The sequence below is a fragment of the Schistocerca americana genome, chromosome 2 (assembly GCF_021461395.2).
Source record: "Schistocerca americana isolate TAMUIC-IGC-003095 chromosome 2, iqSchAmer2.1, whole genome shotgun sequence".
NCBI lineage: Eukaryota > Metazoa > Arthropoda > Insecta > Orthoptera > Acrididae > Schistocerca > Schistocerca americana.
Genome location: NC_060120.1, coordinates 821,442,946 through 821,468,691, shown reverse-complemented (window position 1 = coordinate 821,468,691; position 25,746 = coordinate 821,442,946). Strand labels below are relative to the sequence as shown.

Here is a 25,746-nt window from a genome sequence, read left to right as displayed (position 1 = left end):
TTAGGTCTACACTACCTTTTAAATAGGTGTCACAGATTGTGTTCTTTTTTTTTCTGTTTGAAATTGGTAGATTCTAAAGATCTGTTGAAATTATTGTGTTTTAGCAAGTAGCTGGTGTCCTTTTGCCTTTTCTTTTACACTTTTGGTTTAAGTAGGGTGTGAGAAGCCTGCTTGGGAATGTCCTAGCATGGCCAGAAAATTCCCTGCACAGTCTTTTCCCGGAGCGTTGGGGTTATGAAAGGTCTCTGTTGGATTCCTTTCATGTTTAATTTCTTAAATCTGTTGCCATTTATGGAATAAATTCCTCTTCTAAATGTACTGTGGCGTTTCTGACTATCTGGGAGGAGACTGAGCAGTGGAACGTGTTACTTTTACACATAAACAAGAACGATCTGTCACACTACTACACTTTAAAACACAGTTTATATGTAATTCACGTCACACAGTCTCATACGGAACCTACATCCGCTTTCTGTTATATACTGTATATGATAAGATACTGTCATCCCCCTTCCCTTCTGTGTGAGAGGATGAATGATCAAATGTGTTTGTAGTTGCATGCTTGAGGGTAGCAGACAAGGCTGTCTGCTAGAGAACAGTAGGACCAACGTCGGAACAGGTAGCTACGCTTTCTTAAAGCAGAGAGGTTTCTATCCTTAGTATGGTTCTGTCCGTCCGTTGTCATGTTGGTATAGGAAGCTGCCCCTCTGGCCCCTTCCGTTTGTCTTTGTGAGCTACCCTCAGGAAGCACGCTCGGTAGTGAGGCAGTTGCAGTCTGGCGGTGGCGAGCGTCTGAAGTGGTAAGATCTCCGGCTAAGCGCGTGTCTGCTAAGTCCATACGACAATGGATTTGTTAAGTTCAGCCTAACTGAAAATTTAATCATCTTTATTTCGGGTTTAGCTCTGAAATATCTAAGGTTATCTTAAATTGCAGCGTAGTGTAATTCTCGTGTGAAGTTCAGATTATTTTGCGGTAGTTGCTTTGTCATTACTTTGTGAGTAAAGTGGAACCACGTGTTGATCAGTAACTCTAACTAAGATCAATCTTAAATGCGAATGCTTGTGTGATTATAACGTCTCGTCTTGACAATATTTTACAATATAGCAACTTTTCTTTATGCTTTTCTTTATGTTCAACCCACGTGGAGTGTACTTTGCGAGACCAGTACCACGTGCTTATATAACTGTTTGACCCATCAGGTTAGTAGTAAGACGTTAGTAACCAGTTCAAGGTTTTTCTTTTGTCAATTGCTTTTCGATCGAATTAATTTTAATTATCAAAATTACTGTGGAGTTATACGCTTTCTGTAAACCAAGTTGACCACGTGGAGCATGTGGTGTAATCATCAAAGTAGCCTTCAGCTATTCCTTTTGGGAAGATTTTACAAAGAGTTAATATGAATTTAGTATACCAGTGTGTGGTAATTACATGACGGACAGGATTGTGGTATGAACGTAATTTCTTTGGGTAAAAACTGAATCTGTTGGTTGTGGTTAATTTCTTCTTGCTTATGTTTCAACGTTCTTTGGGTGTTGTTTTGTGAATGCAGGGTTGTATGCAATCTCCCAATCTTGGCTCCATATTTGATGTGTTCCGTAAGATTAAAATCTCACATTTTTACAATCCTTAAACAAGGCACCAGCTCAGTTATAACTCACGTATAATATGCTGAAATTTCAATGAACAATCTTAAAATAAATTTCCAAATATAAACTGATGTCTTTCTTTTTATTTAAAGTCTCCTTTTTATATATAGGTATATCACCGGTTGTTGTATGACTGTAAAAGATTATAATCAATGTTAGTCTGATTGGTAATGTGGTAAACCTAGACTAGTTACCTGGCGAAACAGTTGCGCAGTAATGCACGGTTAACTTCTCCCCAGACAGCTCACAGCTTTTAACCCGCTTTTATTCTACTATTAGCACCCGATTTCAGCATAGCAAATTCGTGTAGCAATATTACAAACTGTTCACAGTCCGCCCCCGGTAGGTGAGTGGTTAGCGCGACAGAATGCCCGTCCTAAGGGCCCGTGTTCGATTCCCAGCTGGGTCGGAGATTTTCTCCGCTCAGGGACTGGGTGTTGTGTTGTCCTGATCATCATGATTTCATCCCCACCGACGCGCAAGTCGCCGAAGTGGCGTCAAATCGAAAGACTTGCACCCGGCGAACGGTCTACCCGACGGGAGTCCCTAGTCACATGACTTTTTTTTTAACTGTTCACAAAAAGATAACACACTCTCTGCCCTACTTTCCTATTTGTAACGAATCCTACTTCCGTTGTACCATTTTATGCTGCTGTTGATATTACCCTATACTTATCTGACCAGAAATTTCCATTTCACTTCACTGACTCCCACTAATCAAGACTGAGCCTTTGCATTTTCCTTTTCAGATTTTCTAGCGTCCCTACCCGTTCAAGCTTCTAACATTCCACGCCTCTACTCGTAGAACGTTATTCTTTCGTTGGTTACTCAATCTTTTTCTCATGGTCACCTCCCACTTGGCTATCTCCTCCCGGAGATCCCAATGGGAAACTATTCCGGAATCTTTTGCCAATGGGAAGATGATCATGACACTTTTTGAATTACAGCCCACATGTCCTGTGGATACATGTTATGTGTCTTTAATGCAGTGGTTTCCATTACCTTTTGCATCCACATACCGTTAATAATTGTTGATTTTTCCACCTTTAGGGGCAGTTTCCCAGGGACAAGAGAGTGCTCTGAACCTCCGTCAGACCCTCCGCCTTCTCTGACACGGCCTTTAGCAGAATGAGGATGACTTCTTATGTCGGAAGTCTTCGGCCGCCAGTGCTGATTATTAATCAGAATTTAAGCGCTGGCGGATTTGATATATTAATGACTGAAATAACATCACGTACCCTCTCTGCGCGTGAAGTTTTCTCCTCTCTATCTGAGTACTTCACTTTTCCTGTCCGGCATTGTACATCCGGAATGAGTGAATAAATTTAGGTGCGGCTTTCTCTGAGTTATAGCGGACAGTTTAGCGAATTTCCTGGCGTAAGCAAGTAATTTTCAATGTCAATAATTGTCAAATTATGACAGTGACGTCGTTTTTTAAAGTAGAACAATGTACTTTTTCTGTGGCGGTGGAAAGGGCATTCAAACAGGACATCAGAGACATGTCTTATGAAGAACTTGAGCGCACAGTAACAAGATAACAGTGCCGCAGACCGCTGTTTCGCCGTCAGGAGAAGACGTCACACAAACATTTGCACTTCTGTACTAACTGCAAACAAACACGTTGCTCGCTTGAAGTCCAGCAGCCTGTGTTCTGCTATTCTAACAGTCAGACGACCTGATCGACAAGCTGTTAAGGCTTTCACAATGTATACGACAGCCGAAAAAGTACATGTGGTTTTCTTTTACGCCGGATGCCACCAATCTCTTAGCGGAGTTGTGCGGTTGTAGGCTAAAAAGACAACCTCTTCCTGCAAGTCCTCAAGTTCTGTCTTTGAAAATATTGTAAAAAAAATGTAAACGAGCTGGAAGACTAAAGAATAAAATACCCCAACAACAAAGAGCAGTAATTCATGAGAGAAATACGGCTAACATTTTAGCAGCGGTAACACGTAACCCACATGCCACTACGAGGCAGTTTGAATATGCGAGTCAAACAAGCCAAACTATTGCTCTGCAGACTTCATTCTTTTCACATATTTCTCCATCAAAAGATTCGTGGCAATAACTTTAAACATCTGTCATATTTCTCCGAATGAAGTCTACGAAAACTCCAAAGTCACGGACATTTCTATGCAAATTTTTGTTTACGGGTGAACTATCATTTACAGACCAAGGACAAATCAGTCTTCACCATATCCACTAACAGTCACTTGAAAATCCCCGTTGGCGGAGGGAAATTTGTAAACAACGAAGTGCGTTACGGAAATTTTCAAGAATCGCATCATTGCTCGATGTTTTGTCAATGGAACTCTAAGTCGCCACAACTATATGCAATTCTTAAAGGATATGCAGCCGCCGTTGTCATCAGACATTCCACTAGGCAATCCACAGGGTACACAACGCGCCGGGAAAAAACCTGCCTATTCCTCACATATAATTTAAGACCTTAACAGAAGATAGTCGGATCGGTTCTTTGGGACGCTCACCGCACTTAACACTTCTGGACTTTTATGTGTGGTGAAAATCATACTGCAGGACGAAAAAACTGAAGCACCTAGAAGGGGGAGAGGAAGCAAAAGGAAGCGGACTGAAAGGATGTATGATGTTGTTTCAGTGATTACAGCGTCGAGTCAAATTTACAAAGAACTTGGCAGTATGAGCCCACTTATCGGTATGACGTTGCATCCACTCGGGTCAGGATGCCTGCACTGGTTCGGTTGGAAAGGTTGTCATAATGCTGATGTACCCTTTCCTCAGGCAAGCTGACCCACGACTGTTTTAACTGACCCTGTATATCCTTGATACTGCACTAGGACGGCAAAATTGGTCCCATACGTGTTCTGTCGGGGAGAGATCTGGTGATATTGCTGTCACGGAAGTACTCCAGCATCACGAACACAGTTCATAGTGCCACGTGCCACATGGACGAGTAGTATTACCCTATTGAAAAATGGCAGCACGGTATTTCCGTATTAGAGGTAACACATCCCAACCCAGGATATCCATGAGTACCATTCTGCCAAACAGGGTTTCCTCAGTCACTATCAGCATTGACCTGAAGTTATTCTCGATAAGTTACCCACACCATGACGTCAGGAGTGACACAGCTGTGCCTCTAGGAAACATTGGGTGAATGGGACCTCTCCCCAGTTGCCGCCCTATTCGTCAGCGATAGTCATCTGAGGTGGTGTAGAACCGCAGTTCGATGCCGAAAACAGTCCGACGTCATTCATCAGGAGTCCACGCTTCCCAGTCACAGTACCACCCCAAACGGAGCCACTTGTGTTGTGGTGTTAACAATAGCGTACGCATGAGACGATAATTCCCCAGCTAGGCTGCTGATAGTCTCCGAACAATGGTGCTGGATGACGCAGAGTGTTGCAGGCGCTCCATTATTTATTCTGGGATGGGAGGCGTCGATGTGACGACGAGTATGCCTGCCTTCATGTCCCCATGTAGTCAAACATCAGTCCGTTGTCACGTCCGAAAGCCCCAAAATTCTGGAGATCACATGATTCGATCAGCCAACCAAATGGAGACCTTCAATGAGGCCCCTTTCAAACTCTGTCAGTTGCTGATAACGCTATATTACGCAAGTATTCGACATCTCCGTTCCTTCAGTCATCACTCAAAATTGAACGCTGTTCACGCCCCTTATATACCATACACTGAACACGAACAAAACTGATGAAACCTAATGACTGTTATACCTGTCACAGAGAATTGCAATTCTAATCATTTACCTACTCGCCGATGGTTTGTATCAGTACGAAGTTGTATTGATATCCAACCTTGACTTCTGGGTGCTACACGTTTTTATCAGTCTGTGTAGCTCCATTTAAATATTACGAAGTCTTTGTCATCGCTAATTATGAACGCTTACGTAAGAAAATCTGCCTCATAGTCCACTATAACTTAGCAGAAACCTCACCCCGAGATATTTACTCGTTCCAGATATTTTTGGAGTTGATTCATTCTACTTACAGTAGAAATGTGGACAATGGGAAGAATAGTGAAGGAAGAGAATGGAAGCAATGAAATGTATGTACTGCAGTAAAAATTAAGTGAACTATTAAATTATGAATGGAAATTTTATTAGGAGGAGGACGAGATGAAGAAAGATGTATATGAAGTAACCTTACCATGTGAAACGTGGGGCAGTTATTGCTATAGGGACTATTTGCAATGGATCTTGACTCCCGACTGATAGAAGCTCTCAGGCTTATAATATAACATTGAATTAATGGTACAGTTACCGGACTCTCTTGATGTAGATGAAATAAGGAAATGTGGAATTTTTCAGATCATTTGGACACCTTGTACTTGCATATGTACTTTGCTTCCTGTTAATAACCTGTGTTTGGCACAAATTTTACAACGAACAAAGAGGTACCGAAAGAAATAGAAACTACATGGGAGGACCTTGGTGGCTTTGGTATATGGGCATTGAGCAGTGGTCGGAGTTATGTATGGGCATTAGGTCGTGGTCCATAACATGCATCTGTAGCTAATGTGTCGTCTGCTTATGCTGGAGACATCCTCAGAGGCTATAAGGACTCAGTTACTATTTCGAAGTTTAAACTAGCTCAATAAGCCGAAGCTTCTTGTATGTAACTAAGCAATGGTCGAATCTTATGTCATCTGACTGTTACCTAAGGTCGAGGACTCGCGCCGACATAAGTTCTGCAGCTAGTATTGTGGAAGAGTTGATGCTGTTTGCTTCATTTTGCACTATGGGCCCAAACGTGTCTAAATTTGATGCTTCTTCTTTTCTGTAGAAGTTCATTTAGTGTTTTTGAATTTGTATGGCTTCTGTGTACATCCTAACACACTAATGATTAGACCTTGATAATACTGTAGTACCGGAAAATCAAATTTGGTTGTTCTCTGGTCACAGTGTATGATATGTTATTCCTGACTTATCCTTGGTGCTAAATGACGCAAATCGTGTCAATTCTTCTGCAGCACAAGCCCCGTAACACGCATTGGCGCAACTCCGTGAAACTAGGCAGCCTATAAGAAATTCGACTTACTGAGACAGTTTAAGATTGTAAATAGTAACTGAGTCTTTGCAGCCTCCTATGATGTCCCCAGGATTGGCAGACACAGAAACGTGCCTTGGACCACGATCTATTGCCCACATGACAAGAACTGCTAGAGAAGCAAATACCATCTGTGAAAGCTTACATGACAGAACCTCCGATGATATCCACAGGATTGGGAGATATAGAAACATGCCTTGGACCACGGCGTAATGCCCATGCAACATAAATTCCCAGAGATGTAAATACCAGCTTTGAAAGCCTACATTGTATGATACACACGACAGGTTGTTAAACTCAGAAGATGTAGCGGTTCGCCACTACTGCTGCGTTGGAGCTGCAGAGGTGAACAGCACTGGCGGGATAGTCAAGGAATGGAAGATTACAGAGAATGGGGAGAAGATGCAGTGATATCTCTTTACGTTATATTAGAATTGTATGGGCCAACTGTTCCACCTGTTATGTTTGAACCACGTGGGGCAGCTGTCCTAGTTGTTATGATAGAACTGTATGGGTCAGCTGTTTTGGCCAGATGTTCCAGCTACTGTGTTAGAGCCGCTTGGTCCAGCTTTTTCGGTTTTGTATGTTAGAACCGTAGGGGCCAGCTGTTCTGGCTTTATGTTACAGATGTATTTAGAGGAAACAGTTTGTTCCATCTCTTTACAATTAGTTCCATTTCTTTACAATTAATTTTTTTGTTGCATTATATTGAATATATTTTCAACATTTTTTTTAGTTTAACTCGAGTGAAGAAGTGGACTACCTGTTTATTTAATGCATAATTACATAAATGCACTTCCTTTCCTTAATCCCTCTACGTTGCCTTGGATTAATTAACTTTGGAGTAAAGACCGCGATGATGCACCTGTTTGCCAGGGGGTAGTTCGGGGTTGGTAACAGGTCCCCTTCGCCTCCATGCAAGGGGAACGACCGTTGAGAGCCGCCATGATAGAGTCACTCTTGGGGTAGCGGCTGATCTGAGCGGACGGAATCTAGGGCGATCTCCGTCTCTGCCGCCGATTTCACTGTGGGATGAGGTATTATGTGTTACGCTATTGTTAATCCGCTCTTTTTCAGGGCTGAATTAGTTAGCGTGTCGTTACGGCCAATCATTCATTTTTAGAGAAATTTCGCCTATACAATTAAAGTTTTCAGTTAGGGTTTCTTTTCTAAAGGCGATCGTGGGGGCTCGCGTTATCCATTTATAGTGCTGCAATCACTTGGTGCCTTCAGCAGACGAGAGCAGCAATAGCTCTAAGAAAATAGTATAGTTACACCTTTAGAAGAAGCGTTTTGCAATGTTAAAGTAACCTGGGGCCTCACCCCGCCTAGTTCACTTAACATGTGGGCGAAACGGCTGATGAATAATTTAGATGACGATTCCGTGTGAAACCTGGTAGGAGACGCGTGTGTTTCGTGTGGGTTACTTAAGGTTCTAAGCGTGTGACGTAATTTTTTAGGCTATCTCATAAATTTTGTTCACGGATCCTTTTAACCCCCATTTGCAAGCAGCACGCCTAACTACTTTGATATAGAATAGGTTGAGCGTGTGAATAATTCTACAGAATGGAAAGCAAGAACGAACAGCGGGGTGAGTACAAAGAAATTAGCTGTTGGTATCGGTCACCCACGTGGTGTCGAATTGCACTGCCAGGAGCTACCAGTTCGTTCTTGGAAATTATTTAAGGTGAGGATGCTTGCGTGTGCTATTAATTGTTTATTTGCTTGTGCCATATGTCACAGGGTGTTTGATTTTTTAAGAATTTGCTTTCTTTTGTGTATATAGGAGACGTTTGTGTCTGCTTTGTCCCCCGTTTTCCCGCCAAAAGAATTTTTGTTATTCGGTCCAAGTAGTAATGTGGGGTGCGAATTTAGATCACTGTCCCAGCAGACGGACCACAAGGGCATCAACGTAGTTCCATCCTCTTTCGCAGTGCTTAAGTAGCAACGAGATGCCTGTTAGTTTAAGAACCTTCAGTGCGAGACAAAACTAGACTTGGCTTTGTTTGCTGCAATTATTAAGTTTGTAAAGTTTCTGAGAATATAGATAATAAACTCGATGTAATGACTTTAGTGGTCATTACAACCCCGGGTTCTGTGTAGAGAGCAATGTTATCAACAAAGTGGAGTCCTTATAGATCATTTTAGAGCGTGGCATTTACTTACTTGCCCACTTGGTTGCTTGAGCCCGCTCCCCCGCGTTATCCGTTGCGCACTGTTAACATAATAACTAGACGTCGGGCCAGCCCCCTAAATTCAATCCTTCCGACGAGCATTGAACCAAGCGGGTAAGCACGTGTAAACGAGGCGCCTTGGACACACACATGTCCGGCACACTCTAACACAGATAGAATGAAAGATTAGATGGAAAGAGAGGAAGAGAGATACAAAGGTAACGATACATAACCAGATGGAAAACTTTCAGTATGACCCAGCTGTTCTGGCTTTATGTTACAGATATATGGCCCCGTTGTTCTGGCTATAATGTTAGAGCCGTATTGCCCAGATGCTCCGTTTGTCATGTTAGAACTGTATGGTCCAGATTTTCCAGATTTGTCTGTTAGATCAGCTTTCCTGCCTGTTGTGTTAGAGCCGTATGGGCCAGATGTTCCAGATATTGTGTTAGAACCGTATGGGCCATCCGCTCTGGCTCAGCGCCCACGAGACTGACCTTCCCGGAGAGCTGGCTGGTGATGGCGTCGGCGTCGAGGCTCCTGGAGCGGCGCGCCTCCTCGTCGTGCTCCTCCTCCGGGAACGACAGCCGCCGGGACTCTGCAGCAGAGACGCTGCCGCCGCCCGAGGACCCGGGACCACCTGCACAGGCACACCCACACTCGTGTCACTCATCTGGCGAGGCTTCGGCGCTGCCTATTGACGTACACCAACCGAAATGGAAAGTGTTAAATCTGAACAAATTGATCAAACGCTACCAAACGTACTACAATTCCATAAATGTGGAACATGTGTTAAAATGCCATTTTACAAATGAAGAATGGTGCGTGTGCTCATGACGACTATTCGAAGTGTGTAACGTTTCTGGAACTGCTCAGGAGGAGCAACAAAGCATGTCTATAGGACATGCACGTGCAGCTTATCGCCATCTTTCCGGCTTTGAGAGAGTTCGTGTCGCTGTCATGAATGGTACTGGAGCATTACACCTGTAGTGACGAGACGGACGCAGTACAACAGTGAGCCGGGAAGAATAGGCACTGGTTCACGCAGAAGGATTATTCACGAGAAGATCGTAACACTGTTCGACTGGCTCTGATTAACAGACGAATGACGGCAGCTGAATTCCGGGCACAGATTACAAGCAGAGTGCATCAGCCTGAACCACTGGAAGCCGGATTGAGATCTCTAGCTACAGTACCACAGATCTACATCTACATCTACATCTACATTGATACTCCGCAAGCCACCCAACGGTGTGTGGCGGAGGGCACTTTACGTGCCACTGTCATTACCTCCCTTTCCTGTTCCAGTCGCGTATGGTTCGCGGGAAGAACGACTGTCTGAAAGCCTCCGTGCGCGCTCTAATCTCTCTAATTTTACATTCGTGATCTCCTCGGGAGGTATAAGTAGGGGGAAGCAATATATTCGATACCTCATCCAGAAACGCACCCTCTCGAAACCTGGCGAGCAAGCTACACCGCGATGCAGAGCGCCTCTCTTGCAGAGTCTGCCACTTGAGTTTATTAAACATCTCCGTAACGCTATCACGGTTACCAAATAACCCGGTGACAAAACGCGCCGCTCTTCTTTGGATCTTCTCTATCTCCTCCGTCAACCCGACCTGGTACGGATCCCACACTGATGAGCAATACTCAAGTATAGGTCGAACGAGTGTTTTGTAAGCCACCTCCTTTGTTGATGGACTACATTTTCTAAGCACTCTCCCAATGAATCTCAACCTGGTACCCGCCTTACCAACAATTAATTTTATATGATCATTCCACTTCAAATCGTTCCGTACGCACACTCCCAGATATTTTACAGAAGTAACTGCTACCAGATAGGAGAGTCTTGTACAGTGTAGGTCCACAGTCAACTGGGACACTGAGTGGGATTCTGTTCGGCGATGAGTCTCGCTACGGTCTATGGCGGTCAGGTTGATGTCAACGTAGACGACCTGGTAGAAGGCCACAGGAAGCAGCCTCTCCAACTTCCAAATAATGGCGTGGTGTGAAATTAATTATGACAACGACTGATTTGGTAACTCTTAAACGGTGCCCAGTGTAGAGCACAAATGGTAAATGCTGATGTTATACCCTATACGATAATGATGGAAGATTCCAATGATAGAATGTTTTGGTCTTCATGACCAGGGTACCAAACGGCACATTCCAATGATGGAATGTTATAGTCTTCATGACCAGGATACCAAACGGCACATTCCAGTAGGATAATGGAAGATACCAGACTGCACTTCTCATCACACATGCACTTGAGGAATGAACGAATCCTTTGGTAGCCTGCCCAGTCTCCAAGATTTATCGCCCGTAGAGCATGTTTGAAATGACACAAGAAAATTACACTACTTACGAACTGACACAGAGTGTGTTTCAGGTATAGCAATAAACTCCTGAAGATGACATTCGTAGGCTGTTAACTAGCTTCCATGCCACAATGAAGACGATAGCATATTCGTGCTTGTTGGGTCACATATCACAGTGATGTTGATATGGACTTCAGACTCGAATGGATTGAAATTTTAACCACCTAATACACGTAGTCTAAGGGGTTAGGTAGAACTGTTGAGATAGGCTTAGTCAGGGGCCAACGCCTGAAGAGATGCAGATATTACTATTTTTTTGACGGTAAAAGTAGCGGTGGAAAAAAACTTCTTTTTTATAAATTCCTTTACAACCAGGAAAATGAGGGAGGAAGAAAAAGATCGCGGAACAAAAGGGTAGCGTCCTTCACTAGTAATCAAAACGTCCTCGGTCCGGGTTCGAAACTCAACATTGCTTAAATTTAGAATAAAAATTATCAGCCATAAAAATCGTCAGCAATGGCGGCCTAAGACTTCCGACGTAAGAAGTCACTCTCATTCTGACAATGGCCTTGTCAAAGGGGGCCGAGGAACGGACTCTCTTGCCACATTCTCCCAAATGCAATCATCAACGCCATGAAGATGTAAAAGGCAATGGAAACCATTGCACCAAAGACACGTTTTGTGTGTCCACAGGACATGTGACCTGTAACTGAAAAAGTGTCGTGATCATCTTTCGATTGGCAAAAGATTCCGACATTTTCCCCTATTCGGATCTCCGGGAGAGGACTGCCAGAGGGAAGGTGACCATAAGAAAAAGATTGAATAATCATTGAAAGGGTAACGTTCTGCGGTTAGGAGCGTGGAATGTCAGAAGTTTGAACATGGTAAGGAAGATCAAAAATCTGAAGAGGAAAATACTAAGGCTCAATCCAGATGTAGTGGGTGTTAGTGAAGTGTAAATGAAAGAAGACAAAGGTTTCTGGTCAGAAGAGTGTAAGGTAATATCAGCAGCAGCAGAAAATGATTGAATGGGAGAAGGACTTCTTATGAATAGGAAGTTAGGAGAGAGAGCGAGTTACTGTGATAGGGTTGTTCTCATCAGGATTGACGGCAATCCAACACAACACTCCAGGTCAACGTCGCTAGCAGAAGGTGAAGAGATAGATAAAGAATATGAGGATACTGAATGGTTAATTCAGTATGTAAAAGCAGATGAAAGCCTAATAGTCAAGGGGGATTGAAGTGTGGTTGTAGGGGAAGGAGTAGAAGAAAGGGTTAGGGGAGACTATGGGCTTGGTAGTAGAAACGAGAGAGGAGACAAACTAATTGAGTTTTGTGATAAATTTCCGCTAGTAGCAGCGAATACTCTGTTCGAGAATCACGAGAGGAGAAGGCATACTTGGAAAATGCCAGGAGAAACGGAAAGATTATAGTTAGATTACATCGTGGTCAGGCAGAGATTCTGAAATCAGAGACTGGATTGTAAGGCATAACCAGGAGGAAATACAGATTCAAATCACAATTTGGTAATGATGAAGAGTAGGCTGATGTTTAAAAGACTAATCAGGGCCGCGCGGGATTAGCCGAGCGGTCTAGGGCGCTGCAGTCACGGACTGTGCGGCTGGTCCCGGCGGAGGTTCGAGTCCTCCCTCGGGCATGGTTGTGTGTGTTTGTCCTTAGGATAATTTAGGTTAAGTAGTGTGTAAGCTTAGGGACTGATGACCTTAGCAGTTAAGTCCCAAAAGATTTCACACACATTTGAACTAATCAGGAAGCAACAAAGTGCAAAGAAGTGGGATACGACAATACTACGGAATGAAGAGATAAATTTGAAGTTCTCTGAGGCTACAGATACTGCGATAATGAATAGCTCAATAGGCAGATCAGTTGAAGAGGAATGGACATCTCTAAAAAAGGGCAGTCACAGATGTGGTGTGTTGCCTACTCGTCGCTTATAGGGTGCCTAAAGTATGCTGCTTCCTCGGATAGCTATGCAAATATTCAAGCAAATCACATTAATAATTTTTATTACAATAAAGAAGATTGACAATACTTAACTTTGAATTTACAACCGTGTCGCAAGCGATGAGCGACCTTCGTGCCGGCGCTTGTCGATACGCCGGAATAACAGATATTGGAATGAAAAATATAGGTACAAGGAAGGTAATTTCGGGGAAACCGTGGCAAACAGAAGAAATGCTCGTACTTTAGCTGATCGACAGAGAAAGAAAGTACAATAATATTCAGGGAAATCCAGGAATACAGAACTCAAGTTACTTAGGAATGAAATAAGTAGGAAGTGCAGGAAAGTTAAGGCGAAATGGCTGCATGAAAAAGTGAAGAAATCGAATGAGAACAGATTGTCGGAAGGACAGACTCGGAATATAGATAGGTCAAAACAATCTTCGGTGTGAAATTAAAAGCAAGAAAAGTACCATTAATAATGAAATGGGATTTCCACTGTTAAATGCAGAGCAGAGAGATGATACGTGGAGGCCTCTATGGGGGTGGGGAGTGTGGGGGGGGGGGGGGGGAGGAATTGTCTGATGTGATAGAATAAGGAACCTGAGTCAATAGGGAAGAGATACGGGATCCGTTATTAGAGTTTAAAAGAGATTTGGTGGACATAAGATCAAGTAAGTCAGTAGGGATTGATAACGTTCCAATGCAATTTTTAAAATCATTGCGAGAAGTGCAAACAAAACGACTATTTTCAATGGTGTGTACAATGTATGGAACTGGGGATATACCATTAGACTTTCTAAAAAATATCATCCATAAAATTCGAAAGACAGCAAGAGCCGACAAGTGAGAGAATTATTATGCATCTAGTTGTTTATAAGAATAATATACAGAAGAATGGAAAAGAATGATGAAGATATGTTGGATGATGATCAGTTTGGTCTTAGGAAAGAGAAAGGCACCAGGGAGGCAGATCTGACGATGCCGTTGATAATGAAAGCAAGACTGAAGAAATATCAAGACACGTTCAAAGGACTTATCGACCTGGAAAAAGCGTTCGACAATGTAAAATGTTACAAGATGATTGAAATTTTAAGAAAAGTAGGTGTAAGCTGTGGGGAAAGATGGCTACTATATAATATGAACAAGAACCAAGAGGGAACAACATGAGTGGGAGACCAAGAACGAAGTGCTCGTTTTTAAAAAGTTGTAAGGCAGGGATACACGAGCCTGCTGTTGAATCTATACATTGAAGAAGCAACGATGGAAATAAAAGAAAGATTCAGGAGTGGAATTAAAATTCAACGTGAAAGGATATCAATGATATGATTGTCCGCCCCCAGTAGCTGAGTGGTCAGCGCCACAGACTGTCAATCCTCAGGGCCCGGGTTCGATTCCCGGCTGGGTCGGAGATTTTCTCCGCTCAGGGACTGGGTGTTGTGTTGTCCTAATCATCATCATCATTTCATCCCCATCGACGCGCAAGTCGCCGAAGTGGCGTCAAATCGAAAGACTTGCACCAGGCGAGCGGTTTACCCGACGGGAGGCCCTCGCCACACGCCATTTATTTATTTTTAATGATAAGATTTGCTGGTGGCATTGTTATCCTCAGTGAAAGCGAAGAAGAACTACTGTTAAATGGAATAAACAGTCTAACGGGTAGAGAATGTGGATTGAGCGGAAATCGAAGAAAGATGAAAGTAATGAGAAGTAGCAAAAATGACAACAGCGAGAAGCTTAACACCAGAATTAGGGATCACGAAGTAGATGAAGTTAAGGAATTCTGTTAACTAGGCGGCAAAGTAACCCGTGACGGGCGGAGCAATGACATTAAAAGTAGACTACCACTGGAAAACAGGGTATTCCTGGAAAAGAGAAGTCTATTAGTATCAAACATAGGCCTTAGTCTAAGGAAGAATTTTCTGAGAATGTACGTTTGGGGCACGGCATTGTATGGTAGAGAAACATGGACTGTGGGAAAAGCTGAACGGAAGAGAATCGAAGCATTTGGGATGTGATGCTACAGACGGATGTTGAAAATTAGGTGGACAGATAAGGGAATGAATGAGGAGGTTCCCCGTAGAATCGGCGAGGAATGGAATCTCTGGAAAACATTGACAAGACGGGACGGGATGATAGGACACTTGCTAACGTATCACGGATTAAGTTCCATGGTCCCAGGAGGAGGTGTAGAGGGTAGGAAGTGCAGGGTAAGACAGACATTGGAATACAGGTAGCAAAAAAATTGGGGACGTAAGTTGCTGGCGGTACTCTGAGATGGGGAGGTTGACACAGGAGATGTGTTCTTGGCAGGCCGCGCCAGTCAGAAGACTAAAAAAAAAGGGATGAAAAGTTCACAAAGTTTTATCAATATCGATTTGGATCTCCATGCTATAACACTTTCGATGTTTCTCAGTACAAAAATGGGGCAAAGTTGGACTGCGAGAGAGGAGGGTATACGAGTATTTCTTTTGCGAAGCCCCTTACAAAGGCGGCAGGATTTGCTTAACCTCCATTTCAGTGAACCCTGTTACATTCCATAACTTAAAGGTGGGGCATATATCGCGTCGAAAGAAGAGTGTACAATAACATACCGGCATAGAGGCCTCAAGTAGGCACATTTATGCCGATTTTTTTCGGGAATTTTTTAACATTTTTGTTTATTGTGTTTAAAATTGTTTAGTTTTATAACATTGTTATTAAACTGTAACTTGGTATATATACTTGCAACTCGACATTACATTTAAGAGAAGAGAATATTTTTATATAGGCTCATGCTGAGTGCTTAAACGTGTTGGGGTATGGGGCAGGTTTGCGCACCTGTGGGGGAATATTTACGCATATCATAGAACACTATGATGAGTAAACAAAACACACTACTAAAATTTTCAAAATACGTTTTACTGACAGTAAACAAAATTATAGGACTTTGTACACAATTGAGATGGTTAGCCGGCCAGTGTGGTTGAGCGGTTCTAGGCGCCTCAGTCTAGAACCGCGCGACCGCTACGGTCGCAGGTTCGAATCCTGCCTCGGGCATGGGTGTGTATGATGTCCTTAGATTAGTTAGGTTTAGTTAGTTCTAGGGGACTTATGACCTCAGATGTTGAGTCCCATATTGCTCAGAGCCATTTGAACCATTTTTTTTTGAGATACAAACATTTTGATAGAAGTAAATGATTTTTTTCGTGAACTTGCACCTGTTAGCATAACATAGTGTACATAGGAGGTCGAATGTTAAATACCTATCCATAAAGACTGTCCGAGCTGCAATTTATGCACACAAAAGTAATATGTTTCCTGTGGCACAATCGTCGTGAGCTCATCTTTTACATCCAAGGCGTGGAAACCATTATTGATTTCCTTTTGATCAGTTGTATCGTTTCAAGCAATGAGTACAAAGGCAATTTTCATCGTCTTCATCAAACTGCTGCAGGCTGTAAGAGAAAGGAGGAAGAGCTGGGTAGGATTTTCTTTTAGATGGGAGTTCTTGCTAACAGACGCTCTCGAAGGAGTCGTTTGTGAGAGGGATTGAGAGGAAGGAGGAGATAGTAGATGGAGAGGAAAAAAAGGAAAGCGGAAATTACGCAGATCTGAAGAGGATGGCTGAAGACAGGGGTGAATGTAGAGTTACCGTATGAAAATCTACCTTCCGGCAGAATACTAATGACGAAATTAGAAGTAGGACTATCCGCATTTATCCATGTTCTTGCTTTTAGCAATTCCATGTCTTCATTCCTCTTCGCTCTCATATAATTAACTCGTTCTGCTTGAGATTCATTATGTTCAGACACCCTTTTTTAGTCATTGTAACTTTTATTCTCCTGTGAATTTATTTTTTTACAGTTATTACAGTCTCTGTATTTTACAGTGTCAATAAATTCCAATGCAAATGTCCTTCATACATGCATGCATGTCTTATGTAATAGCCACTGCCGACGACCTACAGCCGCATTAAACACATTAAATGTGTTCGCAGTTTGCAAATATATTAATGCGTCAACTGTACCATTTACTGGAAACACTTGAACATTTGTGCCAGAACGGGACTCTAACTGGGATTGCCACTTATGGTGAATGGTCGCCTTAACCATTTCGGCTATCCGATCTCCAGGACCGTTTCAAACCTGCGTCTGTACTGGTGTCTGGGTCCAGATCGTTCGCAAGTCATGTGATTTCCGCACAGGGAGTGAGAATTCTTCAGTTTTCTTTACACACCTCCGGTGCCAGTAACGTTCCTGCAGGTGTCAAGCGCTACTTCAAAGGTTTACTCTGTAAAGGCATACTTTTAAAATTCTCAATAAAGGGGTGTGGGTACCACCGAGGTTATTTCCCAGCTGGGGAGGTCTTAGACGGACCCTCTGCCATTATATTCATGCCTGTGGTCAATGTCGCACCCCTCCGTGATCACGCCACAGGATAGCGTGAAACAGGTGTACTCAGAAAGCTCAAGAGCACTTTTGTTGCTTCGGAGAACGTTCAGGTTTCGTCGAATGGTTTTGAACGGTCCCTAGTCGTTCCACCCGGTTCACTAGAGCAAAAATTGTTGTCGCATTGCACTTCAAGGGGATGCGATCACTTTGAATGGGGATGCAGCCCCACAATGTCCTTAGAGAAAAACTGAAACGTCCGAGGGTGTCAGCAGAGTTAAACGTTGTCAAGAACGTCTTCCTATTGCTCATTGCACAGAAAACTGTCGTTTTCGACTGCGAAATGTCTGGTTTCATAGATGCCATTTATGCCATACTCTGAGGCCTTTTCGTGCAGGTTCTGAGCGGCGATATGTCTGGAATGTTTTCCTGGAGCACCGCATGATTTCAACGCTAGGTGTCACGCTTCTGACCTACATCGCAGAGGCGTCACAAGAAGGGGTGAAATGTGCGTAAGTGGGCCTATGGCGGCCTTCTCGTAGTGGGAAACGTCCACAGTAGCATTTGGCTGTATACAACACATGTCTGTCGTCTTCTGGAGTACTTCTGTGCAGTATGTGATGCTTACCGTGCAGGACTGATGGAGGATATCAAGAAAGTTCGAAGAAGGGCAACTCGTTTTGTGTAATCACGAAAGTGAGAGTGACACGGATATGATAAGCGAGTTCCGTTAGCAATAATTAAAACAATAGTTGTTTTCTTTACTATGGGAAGTTGGTTCAAATGGCTCTGAGCACTATGGGACTCAACATCTGAGGTCATCAATCCCCTAAAACTTAGAACTACTTAAACCTAACTAACCTAAGGACATCACACACATCCATGCCCGAGGCAGGATTCGAACCTGCGACCGTAGCGGTCGCGCGGTTCCAGAATGTGGGAAGTCTTCGAAAAACTTCAATCTCCAAGTTTCTCCTCCGAATGCCAAAATATTTTGTTGACTTCCACTTACACAGGGAGAAATGGTCGTTACAATAAAATAAGAGAAATTCATCACTCGCACAGAAAGATTTAGACGTTCGTTGTCCCACGTGCTATACGAGAGTGCAACAGCCAAGAAATAGTCTGGAAGTGGTTGCATAAACTCTCTGCAACATTGACATGTAAACTGCAGTGTAATGATGTAGATGTAGATAAGTCTCGATATTTGCGGCATTCCTTAGATGGGAAAAATGTATTTCAATGTTCAGTTTCTCTATACTGCTCCTTCTGTCTCTTGCCTCTATAACGACTTCGACGTTATACTCAAACAATTCTATAGTTTTGGTTTTCTACATTTTTTGGTACAGCTTTCGATATCTTTCTCTTCAGATAAGCCGTGTTGTACATCAGACGTGGGTATAAGTGGTTTTCAACCAGCGTCCAACTACTAAGATCATAACTGGCATTCTGGTATGTACACGGCTGTAACAGCGTTAATAATGTTGTTGGTGGTGTCATTCTCCTATTTGACGCTTTCAAATTTATTTGCGAGACTACTGAAGGCTAAGCTCGATAGTCTGGAAAAAAGTCGTACAGTCACTGTCTGTACGGATATGTAAACTTCTGGTAGTTGATAAACACTGCGGATATTAAATCTGAAGGCAATATCGAAAGGAAAAACAAACAAGTTTAATGCATCCGTCAGTTTTTTCTGGCAACTAGCCTGAGTAATTGTTTACTAACTGGACGAAATTGTACCGCTACAGACATTGACCTCCATCTCTACAGAAACACGTACGCAGGGACCAGATGAAATTTTTATGGTAAAATTGTAGCTAGAGGAAAGTTACTGAATGGAGACACCTGGTGACACACACACACGCACACACACACACACACACACACACACACACACACACACTCACAAACACACACTTGTTAGAGAGAAAGGGGGGCAGAGAGGAAGATAACGTGGAAGAAAAATTTATCACAACAACACATGGCGTTAATATTTAATTCGTAATTATATGCATTGTGGTTGATGTAAACACATCTACGGATCTAAGTTTGCGAAGAAGGCCCACCTCACAAGTATGATTATGAAAATAATCATGTAACATTGTATTGGAGAGCACGGGCTCCTAGCTTCCTTAAAAATGACATTATAGGTGAAAAGCGATGCACATATAACGTTTCATCGTTTTCAGAAATCTGTTGTTGGCGCTGATGTTAGCTGACTGTTTTACATCATCATCTGCAGCAGGCACAGTTATTCGACTGCAAAATAAGCTTATTTTGTAATGCTTTCATCACCAAATTAACAATTACACACAGACCAATTTTTTCTGATCTCAAATATGTCTGAAATTTTTTTTCAGAAATGGTTCAAATGGCTCTAAGCACTATGGGACTTAACATCTGAGGTCATCAGTCCCCTAGACTTAGAATTACTTAAACCTAACTAACCTAAGGACGTCACTCACATCCATGCCCGAGGCAAGATTCGAATCTGCAACAGTAGCAGCAGCGCGGTTCCGGACTGAAGTATCTAGAACCGCTCGGCCACAACGGCCGGCAGTATTGTTTCCAATTCATGCTATGATCAGTATGCACTCCCAGGAAATGTTTAAGAATCAGTGCTTCATATTTCGTTTCCCGCGTGTCCGGTTGTTATTGATGATGAACATATTTTATCTTCTACGGAGCTGAATGAACTTTTCTTATTTAGGTTAGGTCACAAACCATCTAGCAAGAACAAATTAATGACACTTTTTAATATTTCATTTATTGATCGCTCTGTTGTGGCGACTCTGTCGTTCTTGATTGTAACACTCGCATCACGTTTTATCATAGTAAGATGGGAGGTCATTTATACATGGAACAAATAAGGATGGTCCTAGAACTGAACCTCGTGGAACATCAGTATTAATATGTCCCTCTCTCAAAAGAAGATTCATCGTGAGTGCTGCATGACTTAGGTGACATTTCCATCCCTTGCTTGCTATGAAGTAAATATGAATGAACCACTTATTCATTACGATGCAAAATCCAGAAGCTTTAAGCTCTTGAAAAAATGTTATGATTTGCTCGGTCAAAAAACTTAAGTAGGTCATAAAAATCCCTTTATGAGAAATATTTTTGTACGTTGTAGGTGAAGTTCTGGAGTGCATTTTCAGTGGAGACGCCCCTTCTGGAATCCAAATGATGAATGTCAGTTACTTACTATTCTAGTCGCTTTGAAAGTATTGTTCTTAACGTTCTTCCATTTGTTTGTAGGAGCTTTAGTGTACTAGAGGCAAACTGTACAGTGCCATCCGTCAAATGAAGATGTTTCAGATATATTCCAGTAGCACACATTCCTTCTTCAGTCCCCCCGTTTACTGATCTGGAAACGTCCTCTAGGGCCACTGAAAATAGTTTTGGTGATATGGAATCTCGTTAGTAATTTCTCGATCAATCCTGAATTTCCCACTATCTTAATGAACTCTGACATAAGCTGCAGCATTGAAGCAAAGACGGTAAATTAAGGTTTAATGTTCCGTCGAAGACTATGTCGCTAGTAACGGATCAGCAGCTAGATTTAAGGAGAGACGGGGAAGGAAATCGGATATGTCCTTTTCAAAGGAAACCACGTATTTTACTTAAGAGATTTAGAGAAACTACGTAAAACCTAAATCTTGATGTCGGGATGGTGATTTGAACCACCTTACTCTTAACCTAAAAAGTGTCTAACTGCTGTGTCATTGGCTCAATTCTAAACATCTGATGTGTATATTCTTCAGTAGGCTAATATATGTTGAGTCGATTGCCTGGTTGTTCAGGGGACGTTAATATAGATTTCTCTATTCAGTGTCTATGGAACGCAGGTAAAGTGGGAATTCATACTCATTCCGCCGTTGCGAATGGTCCTTCGTGTGTAAGCGGCTCGGCTGGAAGAATATACAGGAAGGCGGACAAAAGGAAGTTTGCTTAACGACAGTGGACTTAACTACCTACCTCAGCATCAACGTCGACTCCTCATTCCTCTATGACTCTGCCATTTGTCGAAATGCTGAAATGATCCAGTACAAAAGTTGGTCATAAAGAGAGTGGGTGCTTGCTACTATACCAGTTAAAATAATATCAACCTTATTCTGGAAGTTGTTCTTAACGGGATCCACTGTTCACGTGCTAACTCCTACATAAATCGTAATCACTTTCACAGTCACACTATCCAAATCTACCCATCGCTTTCTCATTGAGATAATCACTTCGTTTCTAAATATCTCAATGATATGTTCACGGTCAGCATATAATACAAAATACGGCGTTTTCAAAGTTAATTCTTATAATATAGCTCACTGTTTCAACAAGTGGCTCAATCAACGCGGCGTGACAGATGTGTACGAATGCAAGTTATAACACGCTTGTATTGTGCCCTGAATTGTATCGTTGGATTCTCACGCAGCGCATAGAGGAGAGTTGGAAATATCGTACCGGCTCCTAAATTGTACGAATGCAATAGAATTCGTACCTCTTGCGCAAACTATGTTTTAGGGAGGTCAGCTTCAACTTGTGTTTCTTGGAGACACATTTTCAGCCATGAACTCTTGTGTGCTGAGGGACAGATCGTCGGAAGACATAATTGATTTTGAGGTATCTGCTATCTAACTATTTGTGTAAATGGCGAAGGGAATTACTGATATAAGTTAAATGGCAACAAAATGTTTTATTTATGCGAGAAAACTCATGAAATAATCTTAGTTTTCAGACGGTCATAAACTTGTATTCGTTGTGGTTCATTTGTAGGAAATTGACGAAGAGAAAATGGCGACGTTGCCAACAATGTACCGCTATAGCTTTACGATATTTTACCGGCACAATTTGAGAAACTTACTCGTGTAGTGAGCTTTAAGAAATGTTTTTATCATAATTAATGGAACATAATGCTTAGAAACTATGTAGTGAAACGTCTAATGTGTTTTTTATTCTAAATAGTTACTTAAATACGGTAATTATTTTGTATTACAGTATGCTATAGAAAGCCTTTGTTGAAAGTGGAGCACAGATAAGTTGTATTTAGCTGTAACAGTATATCTTAATGTGGTGTTATGGGTTAAATGAATGTGAACACACATAAAATGTGCCTAAGCGAACAATTAACAGACATACTGAAAATAAAAACGACAAAGCAAATTGAGATTTAAAAAAATTGTATTCGTACTAAAATATTTTTCAATGAGTCGAAAATAATTTGGAAGTGCATGTTCCTCTTTCAAAGAGCTGATGTTCAGTTTCAACATGTCAGATAAAAGAAAACTCGCGTTCGACATTGCGGAAGAGAACTGATTGTCTCCTTATTACAATGCAGTAGAAGCCATTGCTGGCAAAAACTGGGCTGAAGACGTATGATCCAAGGGATATCACGAAATCCGAAGGAAATTATGAAAGCACCAAACAAAAACAAAGATTCCAAGGCCTACCCAAAAAGCCTTTCAGCTGAAGAGCAGTCCACGCCAAAAAAAGAGAAAGCTCACTGAATCAAAATAGAAGAAATCTTGGACTACAGCTTCCCCTCTCAAAAGGAAATGTTTTCGAGACTCTACTGGAAAGGCACAACAGAAACTCATTCGGCAAACAGAGAAATAAAGAGCGAGTTGTTAGAGAAGGATTAAATAGAGAAAATGATCAGATGAATGAAGCGCAGAATGTGGGTTCATGCAAGGTGAGCAGGGTTGGAAAAGGAGTGAAAAAGCTATACTGCAATGCCTGCAAATAATGATGTAACAACTAAAATACAGAACAGTCCTTCAAACTTAGACTGGTACATATCTTAACACTTAGGGACATAGATTATAAAGGCGGTACAACTCGTGCACCCATTGCTACAAATTAAGAAACCGGATTGCTAATTTGTGCCATTTGCAGATGTTTAGAAAATTAAGTGTAGTGTGTTTCTTTTTCTCAGAATTTCCACTTAAACCAGATACAAAAATCAGCATTCTGCAGTTGAGAATGGAATTGTTGAATAAATTCGTAACTTACTGTTTACGCTACGATAAAATCTCAAAAGTGCTACATGAGTGACGACAGCTCGAAAACCACAATATATACAGAAATATGACTCGTGACAGTTGATAGAGTCTCTATCCAGGTTTCGAACTGTAATACGCGCCGTGGCGTAACTGCATTCTAGGCATGCGTGTCAGAGCGTGTAGACAAATCATCCTCTCCGTGTAGCTACAAAGAATTAGTTTGTGCCTGCAGATATGCTTGTAGTTTTCACCCAGTCGCCATCTGAAATCGCTGAGAAAGTACTTGTAAACAACCATGTATTAGATATTGTGGTCTTGTATTTGTTTTGGGAGTAGCTGTTCTGTCCACAGTCCGACCCATATGAAACCAAGGGGCTTCTAGTTGTAAGTACCGCCTCAGGGGAACCCACAAAACCAGGGGCTAAACTACAAAAATGTAATCCTCTACACATAAACGATTTTTTGCTAATCGTAACACCTGACTGACTAATCAGAAGCACTCGAATGTAATACCTTACCATTTCAATCACATACGAGGAAAATTCACAAAAGTCAAGGAATAATTCACCTTCCCAACTAAGTATAGTATAAATCGTAAAATAATCACAAATTCAGTTATCATAAGGAAATTCACCAGAACCTGACTGAAAGATCCTACGGTAAGAAATTACTCTGTTCATCCAGTCACAGCGGTACTGTTTAAACTACTAAATTACGTGCACAAGCTAGTAATAATCGTACGTTTATATTTTCACGTAAGCCATACAAACGCGCCGTCAAAGCACTGACTACTTAATCACAATCAAAATTCAACTAAAGAAAATCTCGGCGCCGTTCAGTCATTACAGGAATAATGACATAACAGAACTATCTCTTTATTTTTTTGGTATTTTATATTCATTTCCGCGGCAGCCGTCGATAATTTCCTCTTTGACGGGTTCCTCTACCGGGGCGTCGGTTATACGCCGCCAACGGGCAGGTACTCAGTCCCATACTATTAGCTGACAGCTTTGGTCCACAAGTTTCCCACCACTCTGTAAAATACTTCGACCTCGTCTCTGTATTGGGTTGCTCATTTGCCACTTACATTATTCAACAAATCCCTTCACTGGCGCCGGCCGCGGTGGTCTAGCGGTTCTGGCGCTGCAGTCCGGAACCGCGGGACTGCTACGGTCGCAGGTTCGAATCCTGCCTCGGGCATGGGTGTGTGTGATGTCCTTAGGTTAGTTAGGTTTAAGTAGTTCTAAGTTCTAGGGGACTTATGACCTAAGATGTTGAGTCCCATAGTGCTCAGAGCCATTTGAACCTTCACTGGAATGTTACGTGAAATGTAATAACGCGTCGGTGAAAAGTGGATCCTTACAACATGATAGTAAATAACATTGATCCTACCTTATACAATGTTAGGGCTGATTGACAGAGTCCAGAACTGGTTTCTTCTTTCCGCATTATTCCTAATACACTGTTTAGATGTTCAATCTGGTTGGAAGTTTTTGTCCTCACTTAAACAGAAAATCAGCTATTTCTTTTTATTCAGTAGTGCTGCGGATGTATGACGCACAGTGGTGTTTTCATCACTTTTTTGCGCTTTGAAGTGTATTCTCACTTTGAATTCCTGCCCCACCCAGTAGTTCACGCCAGCACATCTCAACATGCTTCTGGCGAGCCGAGCCGAGCACAGTGCGACAGCAGTGTGAGAAGTACTGTCCGAGCGAGTTGCAGTCGGGAGTGCAGAACTGAAGCGGCAACTTCATCTGGGAGCCAGCGCTGGACCTGCGTGAGCAGTGACTGACTAATCTTTGCCGCACGGAGTGGCCGCGCGGTGTGAGGCGGCATGACACGGAATGCGCGGCCCCTCCCGCCGGAGGTTCGAGTCATCCCTCCGGCATGGGAGTGTGTGTTATTCTCAGCATAAGTTAGTTTAAGTAGCGTGTAATTCTAGGGACTGATGACCTCAGCAGATTGGCCATTCGGAATTCACACACATGTGAACATTTGAACTAAACTTCAGCGCATAGGTAGCGACAGTGCATGGCACGACGGCTGAGCTTGTTCGGATGTGGTTGGAGCTAGGTCAGGAAGTGCCCGTATCATCATGGCTCTGTGAAAACGGAGCATGGGTCGCTGCATCCGCTATCGGGGACAGGCAGCTGCGATGGAGCAGAGGCAGTGGCAGTCAGCCAGTGAAAGTATTGTAAAATCAACCAAGTCACTAGGCCAGGATGGGAATACCC

At 42.5% G+C, this 25,746-nt stretch overlaps 1 protein-coding gene across 1 annotated transcript in view; it reads right to left on the bottom strand.

Moving 5' to 3' along the window:
• LOC124594459 overlaps positions 1–25,746 on the bottom strand; it is a gene marked incomplete at its 3' end in the record, with an annotated part of 417,657 nt that overhangs the window by 316,173 nt on the left and 75,738 nt on the right. The window contains exon 2 of the mRNA XM_047132834.1: positions 9,361–9,503. Within this exon, the coding sequence (XP_046988790.1) occupies positions 9,361–9,503 (143 nt within the window). The remainder of the gene's footprint in view (positions 1–9,360; positions 9,504–25,746) is intronic.